This window comes from Podarcis bocagei (assembly GCF_964188305.1).
Source record: "Podarcis bocagei genome assembly, chromosome: 7".
NCBI lineage: Eukaryota > Metazoa > Chordata > Lepidosauria > Squamata > Lacertidae > Podarcis > Podarcis bocagei.
This window is the reverse complement of record NC_138132.1, coordinates 65,173,485-65,198,839: the sequence shown is the minus strand read 5'-3', so window position 1 is coordinate 65,198,839 and position 25,355 is coordinate 65,173,485. Positions and strand designations below refer to the sequence as shown.

Genomic DNA, 25,355 nt, shown 5'->3' with positions numbered 1-25,355 from the left:
TATGCGAATGACAGTAACTTGCATTGGATTATTATTCTTTCCATTTTGCCGCGGAGAATTTGGAATTGGAACGTTTTCCTGTGCAAAGGAGAGTATTTTATTTATTATTTATTTATTTTGCCTCGGATAGAATAGTAGAATCCAAATGTTCTGATGCCCAGCCTTAGGCAGGGATTGAATTTAGCAGGTCTGGTTTGCTTGTGTTTAGTAAACAAAGCTAAATGTGTTGAAACTGACATGCTTGTCTAATATTATATTTGCAATTGTTCCTAACTGAGCTTAGAAATTGGAATTTTAATGTAAGCAGTTTAGAAGTTTTGATGACCAAGCAGTATATAAATCCGGCTAAATAAATAAACTTATAAATGTTGTGCTTGGGGAACTTTTCCACTGCACTTCACTTGATGAAAGGACTTGTGAGCTTGGATCACAAATTCCTGCGCTGGGCACATTCTCAGAGGCACCTTTATTCCTTACGTTTTAGGCTATATGTTACCCTATGTCCTCTTTTTCCGGGATATGGCCTCTTTTTCATGGGCGTGTAAACTTCGTCATAGCAATCCATAGTTAAAAGTAGAAGTTGGCAAATGTGTCCTCTTTTTTGCTCTTCAAAATATGGCAGCAGTTTATTATTTTTTTCTACCTGACTCCGGTTGCTAGCCCTCAAGATTCTAGCAAAGAACAAATCAGAGTCTGCAAGCCTGTAGCCTGCCCACAACCTCTGTCCTAGAAGAGTTACCGTATTTTGCTAGCTATAAAACGACTAAATTGATGGTCTCTGGGAAGGCAATTTGACAGGGTGACCTGGGTCCCCAGAATCTGCTGTCCTCCTCCCATTTATTTATTTTTAAAAAACCTTTAAAGAAATCTTTGTTTAAAGGGCAGCAGGCGTTTTCTTAGTTTTCCAGAACAAATTAAAGTCGGGGGCCCACAATTCCTGTTGGCACGCCACAGTAAACCATTGCAGCAAGAGACAGAATTTGGGGATGTCCTCACTCCTTTTGAAAGTTGGCCAAAATTTGCATCTCTGTGTGTGTGTGTATAGTCACATATACATATGTATGTATACAATGAACATGTGCTACCTTTTCTAAGAATTTATTTTCAGACTGGCATTTGCGGTGCTCTGCAGTTGGCAAGGTTGGACAGGGGCCATGAAACCCCAGACCCATTGCTAACTTTGATTGCTTTGCTGGGTGGGATATGTCCCAAATGGCTCCTGCTATCCCGTAATTTCTCTTTGAGTTGCCTTCCTGCAGTGTGGCATCTTCCATTTTGCCTCTCTGGCTATGAACGCATTGGAATAAAAGGGTCTCTTGCTTTTTCCCAGTCAGCTTCATCCCCTACTACTGTCCTGTGACCCCTCCCCCTCAAACCTGTCTTTCTCAGCCTGGTACACCCCCCCCAATACTTTTGGGGCTGATGGGAGTTGTAGTCAAAAGCATCTGAAGAGCATGGGGCTCGTCTAGATGCTTTCAGACTGGGTTTTAAACATGGATTGGAACAGTAGAGGCCGCATTTTACCTTCCAAACAAAATACTAGTGGTGTTTGCGTTAAAGGGGCGTCGCCGAAAACTGTACTGTTGAGCAGGGACAAAAATAGACTTTGTTGGCATGGTTGCATTTTTTCGGAGGGGTGGGCAACCCTATTATTTTAAGCGTTTTGTAAAGTCTCCACACATTTACAGCGTTTGGCCCCCAGACTAGCAGCATCCCTCAGCCGTGGTTACTTATTTTATTTTAAATGTTTGAGTCTGCCTAGCAACAGGCTTCCATGGTTGATGATGACATAGGCATGCAACAGGGATCTCCAGGCCAGCTTCAGAAGCGTATCTGTGTGGTACTAGATTGTCATGTTCACACATTGCAGTGTACAGTGGTGCCTCGCAAGACGAAATTAATTCATTCTGCAAGTTTTTTCTTCTTGCGAGTTTTTCGTCTTGCGAAGCACGGTTTCCCATAGGAATGCATTGAAAATCAATTAATGCGTTCCTATGGAAACCGCTTGCCAGGCTGGCGGTGCGGAGAAGGGCTTTTCTCCCCACTGCAAGCCTTCAGGACAGGTACGGGAACAGAGGGGAAGGGGCGCAGCGCTTCTCCTCTGTTCCCGGGGCTTGCGGTGGGAGGAGGGTTTTTCCTCCCCACCGCCAACATTCAGAACAGCATTCTGAATGTTGGCGGTGGGAAGGAAAACCCTCCTCCCACCGCAAGTCTTCAGGACAGCCATCCGAAGGCTGGCGTGGGGAGAAGGGCTTTCCGCCCCACCGCCAGCCTTCGGAGCAGCCTTCCGAAGGCTGGCGCGGGGAAAAGGGCTTTTCTCCCCACCGCCAGCCTTCGGAGGAGAACTTCCGAAGGCTGGCGCGGGGAGAAGGGCTTTCCGCCCCACCGCCAGCCTTCGGAGGAGCCTTCCGAAGGCTGGCGCGGGGAGAAGGGCTTTCCGCCCCACCGCCAGCCTTCGGAGGAGCCTTCCGAAGGCTGGCGCGGGGAGAAGGGCTTTCCGCTCTACCGCCAGCCTTCGGAGGAGCCTTCCGAAGGCTGGCGCGGGGAGAAGGGCTTTCCGCCCCACCGCCAGCCTTTGGAGGAGGTCCGAGGACAGTGGGGAAGAAGCGCTGCGCTTCCCCACTGTCCCGGAGATTTCCCTATGGGCTTTCGTCTTGCGAAGGAAGCCCATAGGGAAATTCATTTTGCGAAGCGCCTCCAAAACGGAAAACCCTTTCGTCTAGCGGGTTTTCCGTCTTGCGAGGCGTTCGTCTTGCGGGGCACCACTGTAATTGTATCCCACTTTAGAGAAAGGTGTGTTTTGTTTTGTTTCGACATACCGTTGTCCTGCAAGGATGGGATGTGGCAATTGGGTGCATAATTCAGCTCCTGGAAGCCCTTGTTTTATTTATTTGGACTCAAATGCTGGGAAATTGGGGTTGTGTTTGCTATTTACAAAGTCCTGAACAACTTGGGTCCAGGGCACCTAGGGATCGCCTGAACCCTTATATCCCAACTTGATCACTGAGATCATCTGCAGGAGGATCCTAGGTCATTTCCTGGGTTCATTGGGCACATTTGACAGCGCCACAAAACTGAGCCTTTAGTGTCGTCTGCCTAGGCCTGTGGAACAACAAGATTTAGCGTGTGTGGTCTGTTTTAACCTTTCAACGTTTGCTGAAAACTGATGGGCGCAGCCAGGCTTATGCGAGCAATTTAAGAAAACATCTTTCTGTAATAGTTAGCCGGTATCTCACATTTTAAACTTGTATGTGGTTTCTGTTGCGTATCTTTATGACTGTTATTAGAATACAGAGGTGAAGTATATAATAATAATAATAATAATAATAATAATAATAATAATAATAATAATAATAATCTGGCTGAGCCTCTGGGATTTCAGTCTGCGTTTGCTGACTTGGAACTTACTAGGAGGGTTACGGAACCAAGGAGCCATTAGCCAGTATTCCCACCCCATTCCTGAGAACCCCCACAACTCCTTGGCCTCACCTTCCTCTCCTAAGTTACCCCCTCCTCAAGCACACTTATCACAATTTGGAAATACAGTGGTACCTCGGGTTAAGAACTTAATTTGTTCCGGAGGTCCGTTCTTAACCTGAAACTGTTCTTAACCTGAAGCACCACTTTAGCTAATGGGGCCTCCCGCTGCCGCTGTGTATGTAACCTGAAGCATATGTAACCTGAGGTACCACTGTAGCGGGGCTTAGTTAGAGAATCATCCAACTAAAGCATTTTTAGAAGGTTTAATTCCAGACAATACACTTGTTAAATAAGAATGCTGCTTCTTATCAAATCTCAGTGCAGGTGACATTTTTGGGGTGGGGGGAGAGCACCTTCCCCCATTTGAACCCACTCAGCAGCTTCGATTGGTGGAACTGTTACAAGTGCTGCATAACATCTATTCTGCATTTGCAATAACTTGGTCTTTTAGTGTGGCGGCACCTGCACTTTGGAACTCTCTGCCTATTGAGATCAGGCAGGCAGCTACTAAAAACATTTGTGTTTAGACAAGCCTGTCTAGATGTTTTATAAAGTTTGTGTGAGTTTTAATTGGTTTTTTTAGTCTATTGTTTAACTCTTCAAAAGTTTTCAATTATTGTTGTTCATTTTTCTTAGTGATAATTTTATTGTTTTATATTTTTTAAGCTGCTTTGAGGTTTGTGGATTTATTTATTTTTTACTATCAAGCTGTGTATATATAAACAGTAAAGAACGATATTTATAAATAGTAAAGAACAATATTTATTGAAGGAACCGCAAGATAATTTTATATAGCCTCTATTTTCTTACATTGAAATCCAACCTTTCTTCCCTTCACGAAATCCCAGGTGGTTCCTAGGTGGGGCACTCATCCAGCCATTAGCGTTAGCAAAGGAGTGGCCTTGTGGGCCTTCAAACAGACCCTGGGACAAAAACAATTAAATAATACATTTTTTAAGCTGCCATCCATTGTAGAAGCAAAGACCAACTTTGTCTGTACTTATCAATTCGCTATTGTGGGAGCAATTCACAGTCCAGAAGAGTCTCAAAAATTTGAATAAATAGGCGAGTGTGTCCTTAATTTTTAACCCTGCTGATTTAAAATTGTTCTCCCAGATTAAAATGAATTGCTTCCCACCATGTATTTAACTGGCAGGGCAAGCTTGTACATGTCTACTCAAAAGTAAGCCCCATTGAGACCGGTGGGCCTTACACCCAGGTAAGTGTGAATAGGAATGCAGCCTAAAGCTTCTGTTGATTCAGCTTTAGATGTTTGCCCTTCCTTGTCATTTTTTGGGGACCACCTGGACCACTGACAGTCTCCAGACCATAGTTTTGTCTTCCCACATAATATGGGTTTATAAATAGCTTAAAAACAATCCTCTGCCAAGGATGCTTTAGCTGAGATTCCCGCATTTCAGGGGGTTGGACTAGATGACCCCTGGCTCCCTTCCAAACCTAAGATACTATTATTCTGTCAAATAAAAAGTGGCAAAGCAATTTCTCCTAGTCTGTGCTGCTTTATAACACTATATTTTTCCTACAGTAAAGGGGTTAATTGTTTGATACTGCCTCCCTTTTTTTTTTTTTAATACAGTGAGTGGTGCTGTGGGTTAAACCACAGAGCCTAGGGCTTGCCGATCAGAAGGTCGGAGGTTCGACTCCCCGCAACGGGGTGAGCTTCTGTTGCTTGGTCCCTGCTCCTGCCAACCTAGCAGTTCAAAAGCACGTCACAGTGCAAGTAGATAAGTAGGCACTGCTCTGGCGGGAAGGTAAACGGCGTTTCCATGCTCTGCTCTGGTTCACCAGAAGTGGCTTAGTCATGCTGGCCACATGACCCCGGGAGCTGTACGCCGGCTCCCTCGGCCAATAAAGCGAGATGAGTGCCGGGGTGAGGTGGGGGAATTGACTGTGGATTCAAGGCGCGTTGGAGGTTGAAATGGCCCCAGCCTTTTTGACACCGACTAGAATTATGTTGAAACAATTAGGTAAAGAGACCTTAACCATTAAATCATCAGTTTCTCACATTTATATCCCACCTTTCTTCTATCATAGACTGAAAGGGAGGACCTGGTCATCCATTTAGGCACTGACCTGACCCAGGCAAAGTGGTCAGAAAGAAGTGTGTCTTCAGACCATACCCTAGCAGTTTTTGATCTGAAGGGGAAGATGTATGAGGAAGGGATTAGGGGTCTGTGAATGGCACCAAGACAAGGTCATTATGGACCCCAAATACCATCCCTGTCTAGTTGTGCTCCATAAACAATCATGCTGAATACAATGTCATTATCTTCCTATATGCATAAAAGTGTAAGGCTGTAGTCATGCAGCCACCACTTGCAGATTTGTAGTCCTGCATCACAATCCGGGATTTCCACACCAAAAAAATGGGATTGGGAAAGTGAAAAGCGAGCTTAGTAGCTACATAGGGTTGGAAAGGGAAGCTGGGGAGGGGTTAATGTGAGGGGGATAGTAGCAGGGGCTTGGCTCTCTCTCTCTCTCTCTCTCTCTCTCTCTCTCTCTCTGTGTGTGTGTGTGTGTGTGTGTGTGTGTTTATTACATGAACCGGGAGTCATGGTTAAATTAATCTCTGTGTTTTTTTAATTGTGACTAAACTGGAGAGTATTTGACCCCCAAATCAAGTTAGTGAAGTGATGAAAGTGTTAAGAATGACTTAATCCTTTCTTATTTTATTACTCCTCCTCTGTGATTGGATCATCGCCCTCTTTGGCTCTCGCCTGAGGCTAGGATTGAGTTGCCTGTCATTTGGGGAGCCGGGAGTGGGAATGTGTTTTCCTTCCCAGAGGTGTGAGGATGTCTTTTGCCACCACGGCCAGTCCTAACCCACCATAACCACCTCTCTCCCTCTTCTTTTGCTTTCCCCGCAGGATGGCGGAGCCGCGCTTTAACAACCCCTACTTCTGGCCACCCCCTCCCACGATGCCCAGCCAGGTAAGGACCTGTTCTCCAAACATGCAAGGTCTTCTAAAGTTTCTAGTCCACACATACCCCCAAATCTTCAGAGGCGCATAGGAAGCTGCCTGATGCTGTGTCAGACCCCTCGGTTGGTCTAGCTCAGTATTGTCTGGGAAGAATAAACAGATTTGTTGGTTTCTGTTTTTTCATTTTTCAAGTCTTCAGTTCACATCATTCATGCATCCATCTGAAAATTTATTTTTAAGAAGTCCTCCTGAAAATCCACCAGCATTTTAATGCGAATTGCTCGTTTTTGCAAGCAGTTTTCTCCAATATAATGAATTTTTGTGTGTTCTGTTCACTAATATATACAATTTTTGTACGTTTTTTGTTGGAGAACAAAATTTGGAGGAATGGGAATTTCAAAGAAGTCCCTGCATTACAGCCCACATGTTGTTTCAAGAAGTGAAAATTGGGTACACGGGTTCTCTTTCTTTCTCTCTCTTTTATTTACGTCTCACCATGTTTAGCGCACATATAATTATGTACTTTTTGAACTTTCAGTAAAGATGTTTAAAAAAAAAGAAGTGCAAATTAGGTAGATCTGCTTTAAAACCCAAACTGAATTTCTTCCTCATCCCTATTGTCTACGCTTACTCCTTGTGGTTCAAGATGCCGAGATTGAACTTGAGGCCTTTTGCATGCAAAGCCGGTGCTCTAACCACTGAGCTGCAGCCCTTCTCCATACTTGCCCTAACCTGCTTGCCCACACCTTTGTCCACAAGAAAAGCGCACACTGCTCCCTTTGCTGGTCGATAACTTTTTGTTCTTCCCCCTTCAGCTGGACAATCTAGTTCTCATCAACAAGATCAAGGAGCAGCTCATGGCAGAGAAGATCCGGCCCCCACACCTGCCCCCGACTTCCGTGTCTTCCCAGCAGCCTCTGCTGGTGCCCCCCTCACCTGCCGAGGGGAGCCAGTCCATCATGTCTATCCCCAAGCTGCAGCAGGTCCCCGGGTTGCACCCTCAGGCGGTCCCCCAGCCCGACGTGGCCCTGCACGCTCGCCCAGCCACCAGCACCGTCACAGGTAAGCCGGGGGCAAGCAGGCACCGGGAAGCTATGTCCAGGCCTCTTTGTGCACATGCAATGAATTTTCTGCAAGCCCAGAACAAGTGTGTGCTTTTTGAGCAGCTTGTGATATTATGTGTACACACACACACACGGCACAACCGCATCTTATTCTCATTTAACTTGCGCCATTTCAACCATACATGGTTGAAGGCCAGCTGGTTGAAATCCTGCAAGTTGAATGCAAGCAAGGCAGAGAGCTTCAAAGGCAGAGGGCCTTCTCGGTAGTGGCGCCCGCCCTGTGGAACGCCCTCCCATCAGTTGTCAAGGAAATAAAAACTATCTGTTTTTTAAAAGACATCTGACGGCAGCCCTGTTCAGGGAGGTTTTTAATGTTTGATGTTTTATCATGTTTTTCATATTCTGTTAGGAGTCGCCCAGAGTGGCTGGGGAAACCCATCCAGATGGGTGGAGTATAATAATAATAATAATAATAATAATAATAATAATAATAATAATAATAATAATAATAATTAGCTTTAAGCTGGAATCAGGAAGACCAAAATTGTAATCAGGAATGGGAAATATATATAATTTACCTTAAAAATCACTGTAAACAATTAAAATAATTAGTAGGATTGGAATGACACTTGTTAAACGTTGGACTGTGGTTGTAATGGAGATTTAATAGAACTGGATTAACAGAGAAGATGCAGGAGGAAAAAAAGTTAATCTAAGGACCCACAAAGCGGGGGGGGGGGGAGTCCATGGGAATTTATGTTTGTTGATGTGCTTCTGTGGCGATCACACAGGGTCCCCGAACGTTTAACGGTCTATTGATCCGTGTGCCACCACTGTGCTCACTTCCCCGATGCCACCAACCAGTTACTCTCTGGTGAAACACTAGACAGTTGTTAAAAGTGAACCAAAAAAAACAAGTTTATTTTAGAGACATTAACAAGTTTATGGTTTCTCCGATAATATTCTTGTCACTATCTTAACTTTAGTTTCTTTACCGGCCTATACCTTCCTAATACCTTCTGACTGATGATCTCAACTGTTTGACTGACTCCTCTTAACAAATTCTCTCCCTCTCACACCAGACTAGCCCAACCCACAGACTTATCTTATCTGTCTCTTCTAACTCCAGACTGTCTTCTCCACCCTAACTCTAACTCTCCCCCCCCCCAAAAAAACCCCTCTGTGCTTAAACCTTATACCCAGTTAACTCTGCCCCCCTGGGTTCCCATTGGTTAGTCATTTTATAATTAGTTAACCCTTTCCCTATGAACCCAGTATGGTGTCACACACCTAGGAGGGCAAACGCCACAGCTTCCTTGATGATTGTTTGTAAATTTGAAAATTGTGTATGTGTGTGTGTGTATTCTTCATTCTAAAAGAAAAAAGAGCTTTAAGCTGGGGGCACTGGTTCTGGGAGTGCTGGATGTTCTCTTTCTCTCCCTCCCTGCCACCTGCTAGCCATGGGGGTTTGCTCCAGTGGTTTGGGTAAGATGCGATCATGCTGTATTCAGAAGCTCAAGCTTGTGCCTTACCGGTGAGAGGAGACGGCTCTCTCCTAAGACCAGAATATGTGAACACCCGGTGAATCTGAATGTTGGAAGATTCAGAACAGAGAAAAGAAAGGACTTTTTCCACACAGGGCTGCCAGTTGAACTACGGAACTCCCTCCCACAGGAGGGAGCGATGGCCACTAACCTGGACGGTTTCAAAAGAGACAAATCCATGGAGGAGAGGGCCATGGGTGGCTGCCAGTCACGATTGCTACGCTCTGCCTCCACATGCTGGCAAATGCTTATGAACCACTGCTGCTCTGAGCTGTTGCCAAAAACCTTCCCCCTCAGCCTTCCTGGCATGTTCTGGTGCTTGTCTTAAGCTGTCCTCTCCCTCCACCCCTGGCTTCTGTCTTCCAGGTTTGGGTCTGGGGTCCCGCGCCACGGCCGTCAGCACCTCGGAATCCAGCGCTGGGACGGGCACCAGCACCCCCTCCACCCCCACCTCCACCACGCAGAGCCGTCTCATTGCCTCTTCGCCCACCCTCATCTCAGGGATCACCAGCCCCCCGCTCTTGGACTCCATCAAGACCATTCAGGGTCACAGCCTGCTGGGGGGGGCACCCAAGGCGGAGCGCGGCCGCAAGAAGATCAAGGCGGAGAACCCCACGGGGCCCCCCGTCCTGGTGGTGCCCTACCCCATCTTGGCTTCGGGCGACATCGGCAAAGAGGGAAAGACGTACAGGTGTGTGGGAGGGAAGGGGTTAACACTCTGCCGCCAGCGTGGGTGGGGGAGTGGGGTGGGGAGACCTCAGGCCCCTTAGCATGGCGGGGAGCTGGACTAGATTGCTCTTGGAGGTCCCTTTCAACTCTATGATTCTGTGTACAGAAATAGGGTCAATGATATCTTCAAAATGGATAAAAAGAGGGGTTTTCAGTTATGAAATCTGAAGGTTTCAATACGATCTGTTAGCAAACAATATAAAATTACTGTTGAAAATGTATAGATTGATGTTGGAATGACATACAAAGGATGAACAGGTGAAGACCGGAAAGCTCAGGAACCAAGAAGACCAAAACTTTAATAAGGAATGGGGGAAATGTATGATTTATCTTGGAGACCACTGTAAACAGATGAAAACATTAGCAGAATTGCAATAACACTTGTAATGTAGCGGGTATTGTGGAGATGATGAAGTTATTTTAAAAAATGGAGTGCAGAAAAAGATGCAGTGGAAAAGTTTTAATAACAGAACCCCTGGAGGGGAAGGTAAGGTGGGAAGTCAGAGATTCAGAGGAATCTCTAAATTGTGGATATGTGTTAGGTTATTTTTTACAATTTTATACTTGTGAAATCAAATAAAAATTATGTCAGGAATAGGGTCACTGTTCTTGGACTGTGCCAGTTTAAACTCGAGATAGGAGAATGGGTACAGCTCAGCGGCGGAGCACAAGGCCCCGGGTTCAATCCGCAATGGCATCTTCAGGGAGGGCTGGGAATGTCCCCTGCCTGAAAAAAAGCCTGGAGAGCTGCTTTCAGTCAGAGTCGATAATACTGAGCTCTATGGACCAATCAGTGAGCAGGAGGAGACGCTCCCACCAATGGGCTTTTGATGGGGGGGTGGGGCCAGCCACTTTTCAGTCATGTGATGCAGTAACATGCTGCATCATTGACAGATGGGCGGCTGACCTCTCAAATTTGACCAATCCTGACGATGGTCTGACCCATGGAGCCGGAAATAGCTTCCCACCCATGGTGTGGAGAGGAAATGCTCCAGAGAAGCCCAAAAGCTGTACACAAAAGCGGCAACTTGTTGGATGTGCTTGCTAGGGAGCTGCTGCCAGTCAGAGTAGGCTACAGTGAAGTAATGAGCCAAGACTTTCCTGCTCAGGCCTCAGACATTAGAAACCAAGGAGCAGGTGATGCTGGCCACTAGGCTGATGTGTCAGGGCAGCTTACATTTTTATTGCTGGTTCTAAATGTGTTTTGGCGTATTTTAATGGATGTGTTTTAACTGGGTTTTTAAAAAAATACTTTCTATTTTATAATGATGTTTTCTGACGCTAGAATCCCAACTTGGGAGAAGATATATATATCTATATATATCGATATTGATATATATACAGTGGTACCTCGGGTTTCATTCGCTTCAGGTTACATATGCTTCAGGTTACAGACTCCGCTAATCCAGAAATAGTGCTTCAGGTTAAGAACTTTGCTTCAGGATAAGAACAGAAATTGTGCTCCGGCAGTGCGGCGGCAGCGGGAGGCCCCATTAGCTAAAGTGGTGCTTCAGGTTAAGAACAGTTTCAGGTTAAGAACAGACCTCTAGAACGAATTAAGTACTTAACCCGAGGTACCACTGTGTGTGTGTATATATATATATATATATATATATATATATAGAGAGAGAGAGAGAGAGAGAGAGAGAGAGAGAGAGAGAGAGAATATCGTGGAATGGCAGAATTGGAGAGGACACCAAGGGTTATCCTCTCCGAGCCTCTCACTGCAGGACATTAAAGACATCGTTAAGAAATAAATGATGATAGTGACTATGTTTTGATGCAGAATTGTGACTTTGAAATGCTCCCCCCCCCCTTCTTGTCCTTGACCGTCTCCAGGTGTAAAGTCTGCCCCCTCACTTTCTTCACCAAGTCGGAGATGCAGATCCACTCCAAGTCCCACACAGAGGCCAAGCCCCACAAGTGCCCCCACTGCTCCAAGTCCTTCGCCAACGCCTCCTACCTGGCGCAGCATTTGCGCATCCACCTGGGCGTCAAGCCCTATCACTGCTCCTACTGCGAGAAATCCTTCCGCCAACTTTCCCACCTCCAGCAACACACCAGGTAAGGGACCTGCTTATGCTCGCTGGGATCAGTCGACTGGGTTGCCATTTTGGGTGAGCATGGGAAGCAAAGATGGCCACCAGAAAATGGAAATCCTCCTTTTCGTTAACAAGAACAAGGTTAAGTAAAAAAGCAAGCCTTTAGTCCTCATGGCTTGAGTGAGTGTGTGTCAAATGGCACACACCCCCACCCCCACTTCTTTGACCAGCAACATCAGAATAAATTGACGCATAACGGTGCACATTTTCCAAGATTTGTTTCCTACTTGATAGATTAAACCAGCATTTCTCAAACTTGGTTAGGGTGGGATTTTAACATATACGAAACGGTTTTAAATATGCCTGTAGACATGGAATTGTTTTATGTATCTACTACATATTTTGGAAAGTTGCCTCTTTGCTATGCGTTAGGACAGGACAGGACAGGACCCTAGGATCGAGGTTCTGTGCATGTTTGGGTACAGTTCGGCGCCATTTTGAATCAAGATGGTGGCCCATACCTTTCAAAACCGTCCTGATTTGTAACCACTAATTTCACCATTTCCTAATATGAAATTGCTGTGTGATATTTTGCGGGAGGCGGTTTGTGAACTGAGTCAGGTAAGTGAAGCAATGGAGGAGAGGCGGAAAACACCTCAGCGTTCGCTCTTGCTGCCTTTCAGAATTCACACCGGAGACAGACCCTACAAGTGCCCTCACGCCGGATGTGAAAAGGCATTCACACAGCTCTCAAATCTCCAGGTCAGTCGGTTGGGAATTCGGGTGGTATGTGCCAGGTGAATTGGAAGTCCCAGAGTGGGTCAAAGCATTTGAGGGTTAGAGATAATTGGGGTGCATTTATTCGGTGCCCTGTGTGGCAAGACAGGACTGAGGTTTTCCTATGTTGAATATTTATGTATCTTATGCTGCAAGCACCCAAAAAAATTGTCTTGATGGTCTGCTGATCTAACCTAGTCCTCTGCTTCCAACAGCAGACACCTTTGGGGGCTCAAATGCTTGGCCCAGAGAGAGAGGGGGAGCCCTCTTGTCTGTCCTGCGGCTTCTGAGGTTCAAAGGTATTATTCCCTCTAAAGACGGAGGCTCCACGTAATTGCTGAATAGCCAGTGAACATTATTACCTGCTTTGGGACCTTTGGGTGAAAGGCAGGTAATAGCTTTATGTATGCATGTAGCACAGAGTAAAATGAAATTGGCATCAACATTTTAAAAGTTGCAGTTGTGTCACAGACTCCAGAGGAAAATGACAAAATGCCTGAGGTCAGTTCCTGGTGATTTTTTTTTGTTCGCTACAGCCCAGAACCCATGTGGTATAGTGGTTAGAGTGCCGGACTCAGGTTCAAATCCCTCCCCCCACTCAGCCATGAAAGTCACTGGGTGTGACCTTGGGGGCCAGCTGGTATCTCTCAGCCTAAGCAACTTCGCAAGGTTGGCATCTTGATCTGAGCTGGGTGAAAGGGTGCAAGTCTCATCTGACTGCCCTACTGCAGATTTAGCAAGGAGGGCTTGATAAAAGATTTTGCAGAGATCTCAGTGAAAGTAGTAGTGTAGAAGGACTTGGGTCTTCAGAGTTGCAAGGGGGTACCTTGGTTGGTGGCGAGGTGGACTTCTGAGGGCTGCCATGTCAATCCCCTGTTCCTTCCTGCCCCTTTCCCACCCAGTCTCACCAACGGCAACACAACAAGGACAAGCCCTACAAGTGTCCAAACTGCTACCGGGCCTACTCGGACTCTGCCTCGCTCCAGATCCACCTCTCGGCACACGCAATCAAGCACGCCAAGGCCTACTGCTGCAGCATGTGTGGGCGGGCCTACACTTCAGTGAGTAGCAGGGGCTGTTGGCTGGGCAGGAAGCAAGGCAGGTGGGGAGTGCAAGAGAGACACGAGTTCAAATCCCCTCACGCACTGGGCATGAAGTCTACTGGGGGTGGCCTTGGGGGGGGGAGGTCAGTTGACCGCTCTGGGACTAACCCAGCTCACAGAGCTGTTGTGAGGAGGAAAACGCTTCAGAGTAGCCATCAATAGCTTTATGTCCTCCTTGAATTGGTCCAATCCTCTTTGAAAGCCATCCAGGTTCCATAGTTGTGAGGACAATACTCAAGTCGGGATATTGTGGGGTGTGGGTGCACAGCTTACTTTAGTTTTCTGCTTGGTGATTGCGGGGTGGAGGTGTTTCTCCCCCAGTTGCCCTGTGACGGGCCAGGAGATCCCCTCTGTGGATCAGGCCGCTCCCCAATCTCCCCCAAATCATGCTGTGGGAGCAGGTCAGGGTGGAGGTGAAGGGAGGACCCAGACATGCTGAAATGAATCTACGTCACCGTAGACGGGGGGGGGGGCAGCCGCTTCCTGCTTCCCCGAAACTGACCTTCCCTTTCTCCCTCTCCAGGAGACCTATTTGATGAAGCACATGTCAAAACACACGGTGGTTGAACATCTAGTGAGTCAACACTCTCCTCAAAGGACGGAGTCTCCCAGTATCCCTGTCCGAATCTCGCTCATCTGAATCTCGGGGAGCAGCCTCCACCCCCTGGCCTGGCCCCGCTCCCGTGCAGCCACCCCCTCTTGAATCCCAGAAGCGGGGAGCAAAAGACAAGGACACCTTGGCATCACGGTCAAACAACCCACGGTCCCTGCTCCGCAGCGCCCCTCTTGCCATGGGGTGATCCTCATCCGCCACCAGTCAGGACAGAGAGAGAGAGAGAGACTGGATGGAGCCCTGTTGGCAGCCAGGGAGACTGGGGAGGGGAAAGATATTTTTCGTTCCAAGTTGGTGGCAGCCAAAGACAATCCCAGAGCACTTTGAAGACGTCCACACCTCTCCCTTCCCTGTAACAGAGCCTCTGCCCCAGCCACAGGCCCCCCCCTTCTTTCATTTTGGATCCCCACTTCTCTCCCCTCCAAAATCCCTGTTCCACTTTAATTTCACATAGGAAATTTGTCACCCAACGGGCCAGGAATTTGCAATGCAGATAATGGGAAGCCAGCCCCCTTCTGGACTCTTCTCTGGAGCCGCTACAGGACCTCCTTGGCCAAAAATGGGGCAGTGTGAGGTTATTGCTGCGGGGTGGGGTGGGGACAGGCACCCCAGGAGTGGCCTTTGGCTAGGGTGGGCACAGTGGGAGGTGAGGAGTCTCAGATGCTGCAACATCACACGGTCAGGGCCCATTGCACCAGTGTTGGTGCAAAGGATTACATCAATGCTCAGAGGCTATGGGGTTTGCCACACCTTCAGTTAGGAGGTGGAAGGGAGTGGGGGGTTGTCCTAGAAACAGATGAGGGGGGCACCTTCGGAATATGGTTAGGAGACACACTGCAGTAAGGGGGGAGATGGCAAGAGACTGGCAGTGTTATGCCCATTCAGAAGTACACAAGGCTTTGTCTGCCCATCACCTTAATCTTGAGGCACCGTGTGAAAGTTTGCCCACCTGCAGCGCCATCTTTGTGTATGAGTAGCCTCCAGCCCTGCTCTCTCCTTGTATGGAAAAGGAGGGGAGGGGATGTAGGGGAGGGCTGGGTCTCTTCTGTGGGGAGTAAAGGTGGGCATTGACCTGCTCCTGGGTAATGCCGCCATTCGGCTCACCCACAGCAAGATGTGCCAGTCCATTTCTCCCATCTTTGCAGAGGGCTGTCAGCTGGCAGAAGCGAAGCCCCAAGGGTGTTTTGGGGCAGAAGACAGGTGGGGGGTGGTTCTTGATCCTGGCTGCCCTACCCTTCAAGCCCGATCAAGGCACCACCTTGCAACCTCTCCAAGGAGGTCTCCAGCACTGGTTGGCAGGGCTGGAAGAACCTATGGTTCTCCCGGGGCGTGCCCACAGCATTGGTGGGTGGGGGGGGCACAGGTTCCTCCCTAGCCCCAGAATAGAAACATAAGCAAGTTGCTCATTCCAATTTCCATTTGAACATGGCCATAGCAGGCACGTATTTGCAGAATAGGTGGAATTGTCATCCTTCTCCAGTTGCTGTCATTTGAGGGGGTTTGATCCACTTGCACCAAGATCTAGGGGGTTTAGAGTTTTTTTAAAAAATCCACACCAGTATTCCAGAGAATTCTGGGGTTCCCAAGGGCTCGTTTGCTTGCAAAGCCACGTTCTGTTGCCTTGAGAGGGGTCAGCTTCCTAGTGACCCCAGAGGACTGAGCACCTCCTAGAATGCCCCCCCCAAAAAACAAAAACCTCCCCTAAGCAAGTAGTCTCTGGAAGCCCCATTGATTGAGTGGAAGGGTCCATGGAGTTCAGAAAATCTGCAAACCGCAGAAACACAGAAAGTGTGGTGTGATCCTCTGCGACTCGTCTCCTGCAAGGCTGTTTTCCTCCAATTCCTGTCAAATGGGAAAAACGCCTTTTAAAGCTTTATTGCTACACTAGATTTGCTACCCAAGATTGGAAGCAGAGGACAACATTGCAGTTTCCCTTGATTGGGTGGGGGGGGGGGGAGCCTGTCAAATGGGACTTCTTTTTCACTTGCTATGTTTTGGCAATTTCCAGTTTTCCCAGATGCTACATGTGTCCCCGACTGCTTCAGCTCCAGCTCTCTCTCCACCCCCACTGCCATGAGTCAACCGGTCATCTCTCTGTGGCCACCCCAGTGGCTGAGGAGGGGCCATGGCCTCCTGGGTGCTGTGAAGAAGAACAGCTCAAAGCGCCAACAGGATGGCACCCTCTCTGGCTCTTAAGGTCTTCTGTGGCTCCTTGGATAGCTGTGAAGGGACTGTGGCATGATGCCAACTGCTCTCGCCCCAGGCTCCCATCACAAAAAGAGAAAGTAGCTTTCTGAGGTGGTGCTGCACCTCCCTCAAACTAAGTTCTCTTGGCAGTTTCTCTCAAAGTGCAAGGTAAATGGGCCACAAAGCTTCCCCAAACAACAAGACTTAAAAACCACCTCTATATTATGTACCCTTCAGTTGCGTTAAAAAACAAAAACGAACTTTTTTTAAGATAAACTTTTTAAGCCTTAAAAATATATAATTTTGTTTTTTATCAGTTGTTTCTTTTACTGTTTGTATTTGATTTGATCTTTTCCTTTTTTTAAAAAACAAAACCTTGTTCCCTTTTCAGTCGGTTTTGAATTGTTGTATGATATTCAATATTGTAGCCTCTCTTTTTTTGATCCGCATGTTAATAACTGTGTAAATAGGACTCTTATGCATAATGTTAACAACTTTTTTCTATATAAAGAAGCCCAGGCCACATCTAGCTAGATCCTTAGTTATTATCATTACCTTATAACTGAAAAAGGAATTTTTAAAAGAGTTTTTTTAAAGGGTCTCTCCCTCCCACCCCTTCCCTTCAAAGAAAAGTCTTGCATTGTGGAATCCGGGACTGGTGAGAGGAGGCAACTTCTGCCTCGCTGCCAAACGCCATTTGCATTGTTTTGAAATGAAATGGGGGAAAGAAGGAAAAATAAATAAAAAATTGCTTTGTATTTCTCTGTTGTGGAAAAAAGATAATAAAAGCGTCTTTGCAACCTTGGGCTGGATTGGAAAGCGTACCAGTCTTCTGACTAAGGGTTTTTTAAATAAAAAATGAGATGAACAGGGATACTTGGTGAGCATTTGGGACACCAGACATGTATTGTGAAGTACTTCGGTTTTGCTAAAGATTTACAGAAAGCCCACTTAATCCAGCTCCCTGTGGTCAGCTAGATGCGTTCAGGTCCTGCTTGAAGATTTCCCACAGGCAATTCTCCCCATGTGATTCCCAGGAACTGCCTCTGAAGGTAGAAAAAGTAGCCATCCTGCCTGCCAGCCACTGCTGAAACAAGCATCTTTTAAGAACTTCTCAGCATCCTGAGGTGACAGAAATTACGCTTGAGCAACTGAGGAAAAGCCTTGTGTGTGCCAGAGGGGGTGGCAGATGGAAGGAAAGTCACTCTGGAGAAGTGAGGGGGAATGGGATGCATTTTGCAAATGTCAGAATACCAAGCCGAAAACTTCTGCTCTAGCAAGAACTCGTGTCAGCCATGTGCCTGGAAACCATAGTTTCCTGGCTCTGCCATGAAGCTCACAGGTGACATTGAACCACTCGCCCCATCTCAGCATCTCCTACCTCATAGGGTTGTTTGTGAGGGCAGAAAAACATGTACATAACCTTGAGCTTCTTGCAGAGAGAAAAAGGGATGGAAATGAAAAATATGAAGGGGGAAAAGATTCAGATTGCAGTTTAGGAACCACCTCTCATCCCAACTGCATTAAAAGCCAATGAGACTCCCCGACGCTGAGGGAGCAGGCACTGGAGGGCAGTTAGACATAACATCCCCCAGTGCTCCTTAAGAGAGACTGCTGCCCCAAGGTGAGGAGGATGCTGTCTTGTCAACACAAGGTGAATCCAACTGGATCAGGCCAGCATCCCGCTCTCAACAGTGGGCAAACTTGCAAGCAGGATCGTGAACAAGAGCCCTCTCCCCATCTGTGGCTTCCAGCAACAGCTATTCAGAAGCACGGCTGCCTCCAACTGCAATTTTCCAATCTTCTCTTGAAGCCATCCAAGCCGGTGGCCATCACCGCTTCCTGTGGCAGTGAGTTCCACCGTTGAACTCCGTGTTGCATGAAGAAGTCCTTTCTTTTCGCCTTGCAAGTTCTCGTCTTGGGAGAGAGCGAGGAAACATATTTCTCTGTCGTTTTGATGTTATGATTCAGCTGGAGAATCCAGCTGAACGTTCTCCGCCCTAGGAAGCTAAAACGTCCCGGGACCTGCCCCCAGCCACCCAGCCCCATAGCAAGGAAGCCTTTAAAATACATGGCATCTTTTTTTTTTTAATTCCAAAAGGTGTTTATTAAAAACAGGAGGGGGGGCAACAGTAGAAAGTCCTTTTGCTTGCAGCCCAGAGGCTGTGGACAGTGGCCAGCACGAAGAAGGGGGGCACCACACACAAACCGTCAAAAGGGGCAGGGGGGTGCAGCTCAGCTGCAATCCCACTCCCCGCAGTTCCTGATCACCCGAGGAAAAAGCCCGCCCACTCTCGACAATCCTGAGGCCAGCCCCATCTTCCAGGGAGAGAGCCGGCTCCTCCTGCCCTGCCTTGATATTATGGGAGGGGGAGAATGGGGGGGGGGGTGAGGTGTTTGTGGCAGGAGCCAAAAGGGCCTTTTATTTAAATTTTTAAGGCAGCTGCAGACCTGGTCCCAAATCAGAATAGAGGCCTCCCCAGTAGTCCTGGATGTCAGCCAGCCAGTTTGCACGACTTGCGCTTGGCTACTTACTCCTCCCCTTTAAAAAAAATTGTTTTAAAAAAACCAAAGTGTGAGGGGAGCAATACACCCCCGCGAGACTGGACGGAGATCCCTTCTGCTCCTGCATGATCCCCCACTGGAATCAGGAGATCTATCAGGGCAGCTGCTTCCCCCACTGTGCCTTGGGAAGAGATATAGCAGAAGAGGAAAGGGTGCAGGGAGGGAGGAGAAAACAGAGAGGGCACTACTCGGCACCACACACGCGCGCACACACTCACACGCCTACAAAAAAATTTAAGGCAATGGTCCTGTTTGGCTTTTGAGGTTTCAAGTAGGTGTGTCCGATCCTGGGGGGTGGGGTCTCTGGGACGCAGGAGAAGCAGCTTCCAGGGTGAGGAAGAGGGTCCTTGCCCCCACCACTAAAAAAACAAGGTTGCATGACTCCATTGCTGCAGGGGGGAAGCTAATGCTACATATTTATGTACAGCCCCGCAACGGCTTTAGCTTACGGACATCCCACCCGAGTCGGGGTCCCTCCGTGCCCCTCCCATCGTCGAGGGAGGCTGGGGGTGTTGCCTCTGTGCTCGAGTTGCATTGTGAAGAGTGGGAGGCAGAAGAAAGCAGAGTCCATTTTGTTCCCAGCCCCTCCCAGCCTCCGAGAAAGAAAGCATCCGTTTGCCAGCCGGGCCTCCCACCCGCCCTGGCCTGAAGGCCTCTAGGAGTCTTTCAGCATACAGATGCGGGCGTAGATTTTGAGGGCTGGGCCCAGTTTGATGTTCATGGCGCTCATGAGGTGGTCCTCCTTCAGGAGAAGCAGGGCCTGGCCGTCAATCTCTTGCGCCCGGAACTCCTCCGCAATCTCCTGGCAACCTGCGGCAGGGGGAGAGGAAAAGCCCCATCACTGCGAGAAAGTGATAATACAGGGAAGCAGGCAGAGGGCCTTCTCAGCAGTGGCGCCCTCCCTGTGGAACGCCCTATCATCTGACGTCAAGCAGATTAAGGATGGCACAACTTTTAGAGGAGTTCTGAAACACAGCCCTCTGTTGGGAGTTTTCCATGTTCAATGTTTTATTATGTTTTTAATCATCACCAGAAAACGGTCAGAACTTCTCAATGCCAAGAGCTGTTCCAACAGTGGGACAGACTCCCTCGGAAGCTGGTGAGCTCTCCTTGGTTAGAGATTTCTAAGCCAAGGTTGGATGGCCGATGCTTCAGCTGTGGTTCCCACAATGCAGGGAAGTTAGGGCTAAATGACCCCTGGGATATTTCCGTAACCAAATCAAATCCATCCATAAACTTAACTCCTCAAAGTAGCAACACCGGAAAATATTGGGCTTCCCACCAGACCAGAGAATTGGGAGAGAGGGGGGCAGGCTCATTTCTGCCCAACTTGGACCGCTCCAAGGTTCCCTTCCTAAGCAGGCAGGCGGAAGGCCCCAATCCTTACCGGGCAAGGACCGAATGAACTCGTAGACGTCCTCCACGTTCCACTTGGTGGGCTCGCTGGGCAGGAAGTGGTGCCCAATGCCCACCAGGTCTCGGACGTGCACATCGGGCAGCTCCATGTCGCGCTCGCCCTGGCGCCGGCGGGAGGCGGAGGAGCTGGCCGAGAGGGGTGAGAGGGGCTCTTCGTAGCTGGAGTTGTCCGAGCAGCGGCTGGAGTCCTCCTGCGCGTGAGCCAGCTGCAGAGACCCAGAGACGGAAATGGGTCCCGAGCCAGGAGGCAGCGATACCGGCGCCTGCAAACACAGAGGAGCACCCCACTTTAGGAGGCTGTGCTATTGCCCCATCCGGCCCAGTGTTGCCTCCTCTGGCCGGCAGCTGCTGTCTGGAGGGCTCAGTTACAACATCTGTATGTTTACTGCGCTAACTCCCTGAGCTCCTCAATTTCTTTGGAGCCACTGCCCCCTTTGGTTCCACAAGATCATAGAATAGCAGTCTGCACAGCTTATGAGAGGAAGGTAACCACACAATAAAATACAGAACAGGAACGATTCATTGTGCGTTTATTCAGAACCCAACGGGAATTATTTACTTAATTCAACAAAATTGAGAAATTTTTCGAAATTACACTACAATATACCAAAATGCGAATGCAGTAATAATATTAACGAACATCAGCAACATTAGATGAAAAAAAAAGGGGAGGAACCATTGGCTAACCCCGCTTTAGCAATATCGTCTCCCTTTTGTAATCTTTTTTTTGCAGACTGTGCAAAAAGAACTTCTGAGACAGCTCAGAAGAAACTGAACTGGGCATTCCTGTTCCCACACATCAGCAAGGAAATCTTTCCCTTGGATCTCTGCATAAATTATGGGCAGATTAACATGCAGCGAATAATACCTTTCCCCTGAAGTTGACTCTTGAGATCTTTCAATTATTAAAATTTAGTTAAGAAATTATCATTACAAATGAACCCAGCACCGCCTGAAAGCAAATGTCCACTCTGCAGCTGAGAACTCTTCTTCCAAGCATGTGTAGCAAACAATTTGTTATCATGTTCCGGGGGGACAGTGTGGTGTAATGGTTAGGGTGCAGGACTAGGACCTGGGAAAGAACTAGGTTTAAGTCCCCTACTCATTGGTCATGAAGCTCATTGGGCCAGTCACTGCCTCTTAGCTTCCCCTCTTAGCCAGTCACTTGCTGTGAGGATAACATGGGAAAGTGGCCCATGAGACCCGGGTTCAAATCCCCACTTGGTCATGGATAAAGATTCCTGGGTGTGGCCTTGGGCACTTAGCCACTGCCTTTTCTCAGCCTAACCTACTTCACAGGGTTTTGAGGAGGGGATTAAATGTGGCAGTTCCTCCATGCAGGACCCCAATTGGGCCCATTTTAGAGGTCGGAAACTGAGGACTCTGGGGAAGAAGATAAAACCATGCACTATGCTCCTCTTGGGCCTGTGGCAGGTGCACTGGAGGGAGACACAAAGTGATACCTGATGCTCCCAAATTTCTCCTCCGCTGTGCAAAAAAGTTCCTTGCCCCTGGATAACTCCAGAAGGCTCTTACCTGCTTCTTGTTCTCTTTGCTGAGAGGGGTAAGGGAGCCCTTGCAGGTCCGACGCCGGCCGTGTGGAGGTGTGTTGGGCTTCTGAAGCTTGCTGCGGTCTGGGTGGAAGAGCCCCACACGCTTTGTGCAACCCACGTTGTACCTGCGAGAGAGAGAGAGAAGGTCAAAGCCTGTGCGTGGCCAACATTCCAACCTTGTATTATTAATTATGATTGTTTTTATTTCTACCCCTCCTTCTCCCACCCCACCAACTCGCAAATTAAAACAAGACTGGGCAAAATACAAAAAGCTTAAAAACATACAGGGTATTTTATTGGGTTGTTGTTTTTATTTTGATGGTATATTTTGTGGTTTTTATGTTTTTATTTCGTTCTGTGAATAGCTCTGAAAACTCCGGGTATAGGATGGAATTTAAATCCAATTAATAATATTAATAATTTCTAGAAAGTAATCAGACCCAAACAGCACCACAACACTATAAAAAGCAACCATGTGTTAAAATACAGACGATAAAAGCAGTGCAGCCCAGTGTGTGTGTAATCAGCTATATAAAAGCTTCTCCGCTGCTACCCAGCACAAAATTTGTGGAACGTGGGAATACGCCTTATAATGGAGTCAAACCCTGGGTTCATTTAGCTCAACACTGCCTACTCTGGCTGGCAGTGGCTCTCTGGGTTTTCAGGGAGGGGAGATTCCTAGAGCTGCCAGCCTGGAGATGCTATCAGGACCTTCCGCAAGCAAGGCGGCTGCTTTGCCCTGAGCTACGGCCCCTTCAAGGAGAAGGGCAGGCAGACGGTTCTGCCAGGGAGGTACCTCTTTGCGCAGGCCATGGAGCAGAACCGCTTTGACCGCTTGAACTTGTAGGCAAAGTCAAGGCGGCCGCAGAGCTCGCATTTCAGCTTCGGGGGTGATCCGTCGTCTTTGGATTCTGGGGAAGGAGAGCAGAGTTTTTTAGGACCCCTCACCTCAAAGCAACAAAAGGCAGCAAAGCCCCCCAAACCCTTGCACCCACATTTAAGAAGCCCTGCTGGATCAGGCACCTCTTAACCACAGAATGGCAGAACCGGATGGGGACCCCAGGGGTCATCTAGCCCAACCCCCAGCAGTCGATTGCTGTTTTTCCAGCCAGGTACCTGCGGAACCTGCGGCCACCAGATGTGGCTCCCATGACAGGAACGTCAGGAACTGCAGACCCTTTCTCCCTCCAGCTAACTATTGCCTGCAGAGACCAGCAGCGTTTCTCAAGGGTTTTAGACAAGGGACTCTCCCAGTCTGGCTTCCCCCGGGGGCAACTGGTCAGCCACTGTGAGAACAGGCTCATCCAGCAGCCTCTTCTGGTGATCTTATGAGCCCAGAAACATCCACAGGTTCTCCACCTTTGCAGAAGAGGGTTGTGCCAAATATTTGTTCTGCTTTTCTGCACGTTTTGATATGACACCTCTCTGCTGGGAAGCTGCCCCATCAATCCCTAACGCTCCTTGAGGGAGCAAGTGAAAGGCACTCTGCACATGCTCCAGGTCCCTCTCTCTCTCTGCTTACCTAGGCTTTCCGCTGGGCCTACCTTGTAGATAGGGGTCCTCCATTTCGGAGTCGGTGGTGGTGGTTGTGTTGTTGTCCTGGTGCTGGGGTTTCTCGGCCAGGAGGTCCTGGGCATACTTCTGCTTGAGGCTCCCCACCAGCAGCGAAGAGCGCCCCACCTGGCAAAGAACCACAGTCACGTCGAGCAGGAAGGGGACCCCCCCGAGCGTCATCTAGTCCAACCCCCTGGAATCGCCACTGCCGGACGGCCATCCAAACCTCTGTTCTACAAACCTCCAGCGAAGGAGAGATGGGCGAGGGAGGTGCTTCGACAAGGGAGTCGGCGAAAGGCAGCTTGGAAGGCAGCCCCCTCCCCCTTCTCTTCTTCCAGGGAGACGCGGGTGGCCTTGGCCCCGCAGGACGAGGGGAGGGCGGACGCTCGACTGACAGCTGCAGCGGGAGAAACGCTTGGCTATATGCACCTTGGAAACAAGAGCGCCAGAAATGGGAGCGCAGGGCTGTGGGTGGGTGGATTTGGCCCGGCTGGTCAGGAATCTCTGAACAGCGCATTCGGAGGCCACATTCCACACAACACATTTAAAGCGCTACGGTGCCACCTTGAATCCCCCCCCCCCAAGAATCCTGGGATGTGCCGTTTGTTAAGAATTGTTCAAAGACCCCGTATTTCCCTCCCAGAGCTACAATTCCTGGAGTGGTTTAAGAATCAATAGCTCTTCCCAGGGAACTCTGGGATCTGTAGCTGGGGAGGATAAGGGAGTCTCCCCTACAACTTGCAGCAGCTGTAACAATCTACGGCTCCTCTAATTATTTGGGGGAAGCCACGGCTGCTTCAAGTGGCATCACAGCACTTGAAATGCGCTTGGGACTTGGTAAGATTTTATATTGCGAGGAGGGACCCTGGGCTCCCCTGCATCACCCCAACCATGTAAATGTTAATGTTTGATGTTTTATCATGTTTTTCATATTCTGTTAGGAGTCGCCCAGAGTGGCTGGGGAAACCCATCCAGATGGGTGGAGTATAATAATAATAATAATAATAATAATAATAATAATAATAATAATAATAATAATAATAATTAGCTTTAAGCTGGAATCAGGAAGACCAAAATTGTAATCAGGAATGGGAAATATATATAATTTACCTTAAAAATCACTGTAAACAATTAAAATAATTAGTAGGATTGGAATGACACTTGTTAAACGTTGGACTGTGGTTGTAATGGAGATTTAATAGAACTGGATTAACAGAGAAGATGCAGGAGGAAAAAAAGTTAATCTAAGGACCCACAAAGCGGGGGGGGGGGGGAGTCCATGGGAATTTATGTTTGTTGATGTGCTTCTGTGGCGATCACACAGGGTCCCCGAACGTTTAACGGTCTATTGATCCGTGTGCCACCACTGTGCTCACTTCCCCGATGCCACCAACCAGTTACTCTCTGGTGAAACACTAGACAGTTGTTAAAAGTGAACCAAAAAAAACAAGTTTATTTTAGAGACATTAACAAGTTTATGGTTTCTCCGATAATATTCTTGTCACTATCTTAACTTTAGTTTCTTTACCGGCCTATACCTTCCTAATACCTTCTGACTGATGATCTCAACTGTTTGACTGACTCCTCTTAACAAATTCTCTCCCTCTCACACCAGACTAGCCCAACCCACAGACTTATCTTATCTGTCTCTTCTAACTCCAGACTGTCTTCTCCACCCTAACTCTAACTCTCCCCCCCCCCAAAAAAACCCCTCTGTGCTTAAACCTTATACCCAGTTAACTCTGCCCCCCTGGGTTCCCATTGGTTAGTCATTTTATAATTAGTT

General features: G+C 48.1%; 2 protein-coding genes across 12 annotated transcripts in view; one reads left to right on the top strand and one right to left on the bottom strand.

The window, feature by feature from the left end:
• Window positions 1-17,286, top strand: part of ZNF362 (zinc finger protein 362) — a 31,990-nt gene extending 14,704 nt beyond the window's left edge. For all 11 annotated transcript variants that reach the window (XM_081204009.1, XM_081204015.1, XM_081204008.1 and 8 more), the window contains 7 exons: window positions 6,369-6,432; window positions 7,238-7,484; window positions 9,397-9,721; window positions 11,599-11,823; window positions 12,485-12,563; window positions 13,481-13,639; window positions 14,205-17,286. In XM_081204009.1, the coding sequence (XP_081060135.1) occupies window positions 6,370-6,432; window positions 7,238-7,484; window positions 9,397-9,721; window positions 11,599-11,823; window positions 12,485-12,563; window positions 13,481-13,639; window positions 14,205-14,321 (1,215 nt within the window). In that variant the 5' untranslated portion in view covers window position 6,369 and the 3' untranslated portion in view covers window positions 14,322-17,286. The remainder of the gene's footprint in view (window positions 1-6,368; window positions 6,433-7,237; window positions 7,485-9,396; window positions 9,722-11,598; window positions 11,824-12,484; window positions 12,564-13,480; window positions 13,640-14,204) is intronic.
• Window positions 15,987-24,439, bottom strand: LOC308592493 (polyhomeotic-like protein 2). The gene is made up of 6 exons (XM_081204033.1): window positions 23,811-24,439; window positions 23,560-23,695; window positions 22,812-22,926; window positions 21,999-22,140; window positions 20,434-20,725; window positions 15,987-19,856 (listed from the first exon to the last, which is right to left on the bottom strand). The coding sequence occupies exons 1-6, from the start codon at window positions 24,111-24,113 to the stop codon at window positions 19,702-19,704; spliced, it is 1,143 nt and encodes a 380-aa protein (XP_081060159.1). The 5' UTR covers window positions 24,114-24,439; the 3' UTR covers window positions 15,987-19,701.
• Window positions 24,440-25,355: the final 916 nt, after the last annotated feature.

What these genes read in the sequence shown, in the direction of transcription:
- LOC308592493 (XM_081204033.1), bottom strand. Translation starts at nt 24,113, where the DNA reads ATGTGTTGTGTGGAATGTGGCCTCCGAATGCGCTGTTCAGAGATTCCT. An exon ending in GGAGGACCCCTATCTACAAG is followed by an intron (nt 22,927 to 23,559) that starts GTAGGCCCAGCG and finishes CTCCTTCCCCAG; the next exon opens with AATCCAAAGACGACGGATCA. An exon ending in GCAAAGAGAACAAGAAGCAG is followed by an intron (nt 20,726 to 21,998) that starts GTAAGAGCCTTC and finishes CTGTGTTTGCAG; the next exon opens with GCGCCGGTATCGCTGCCTCC.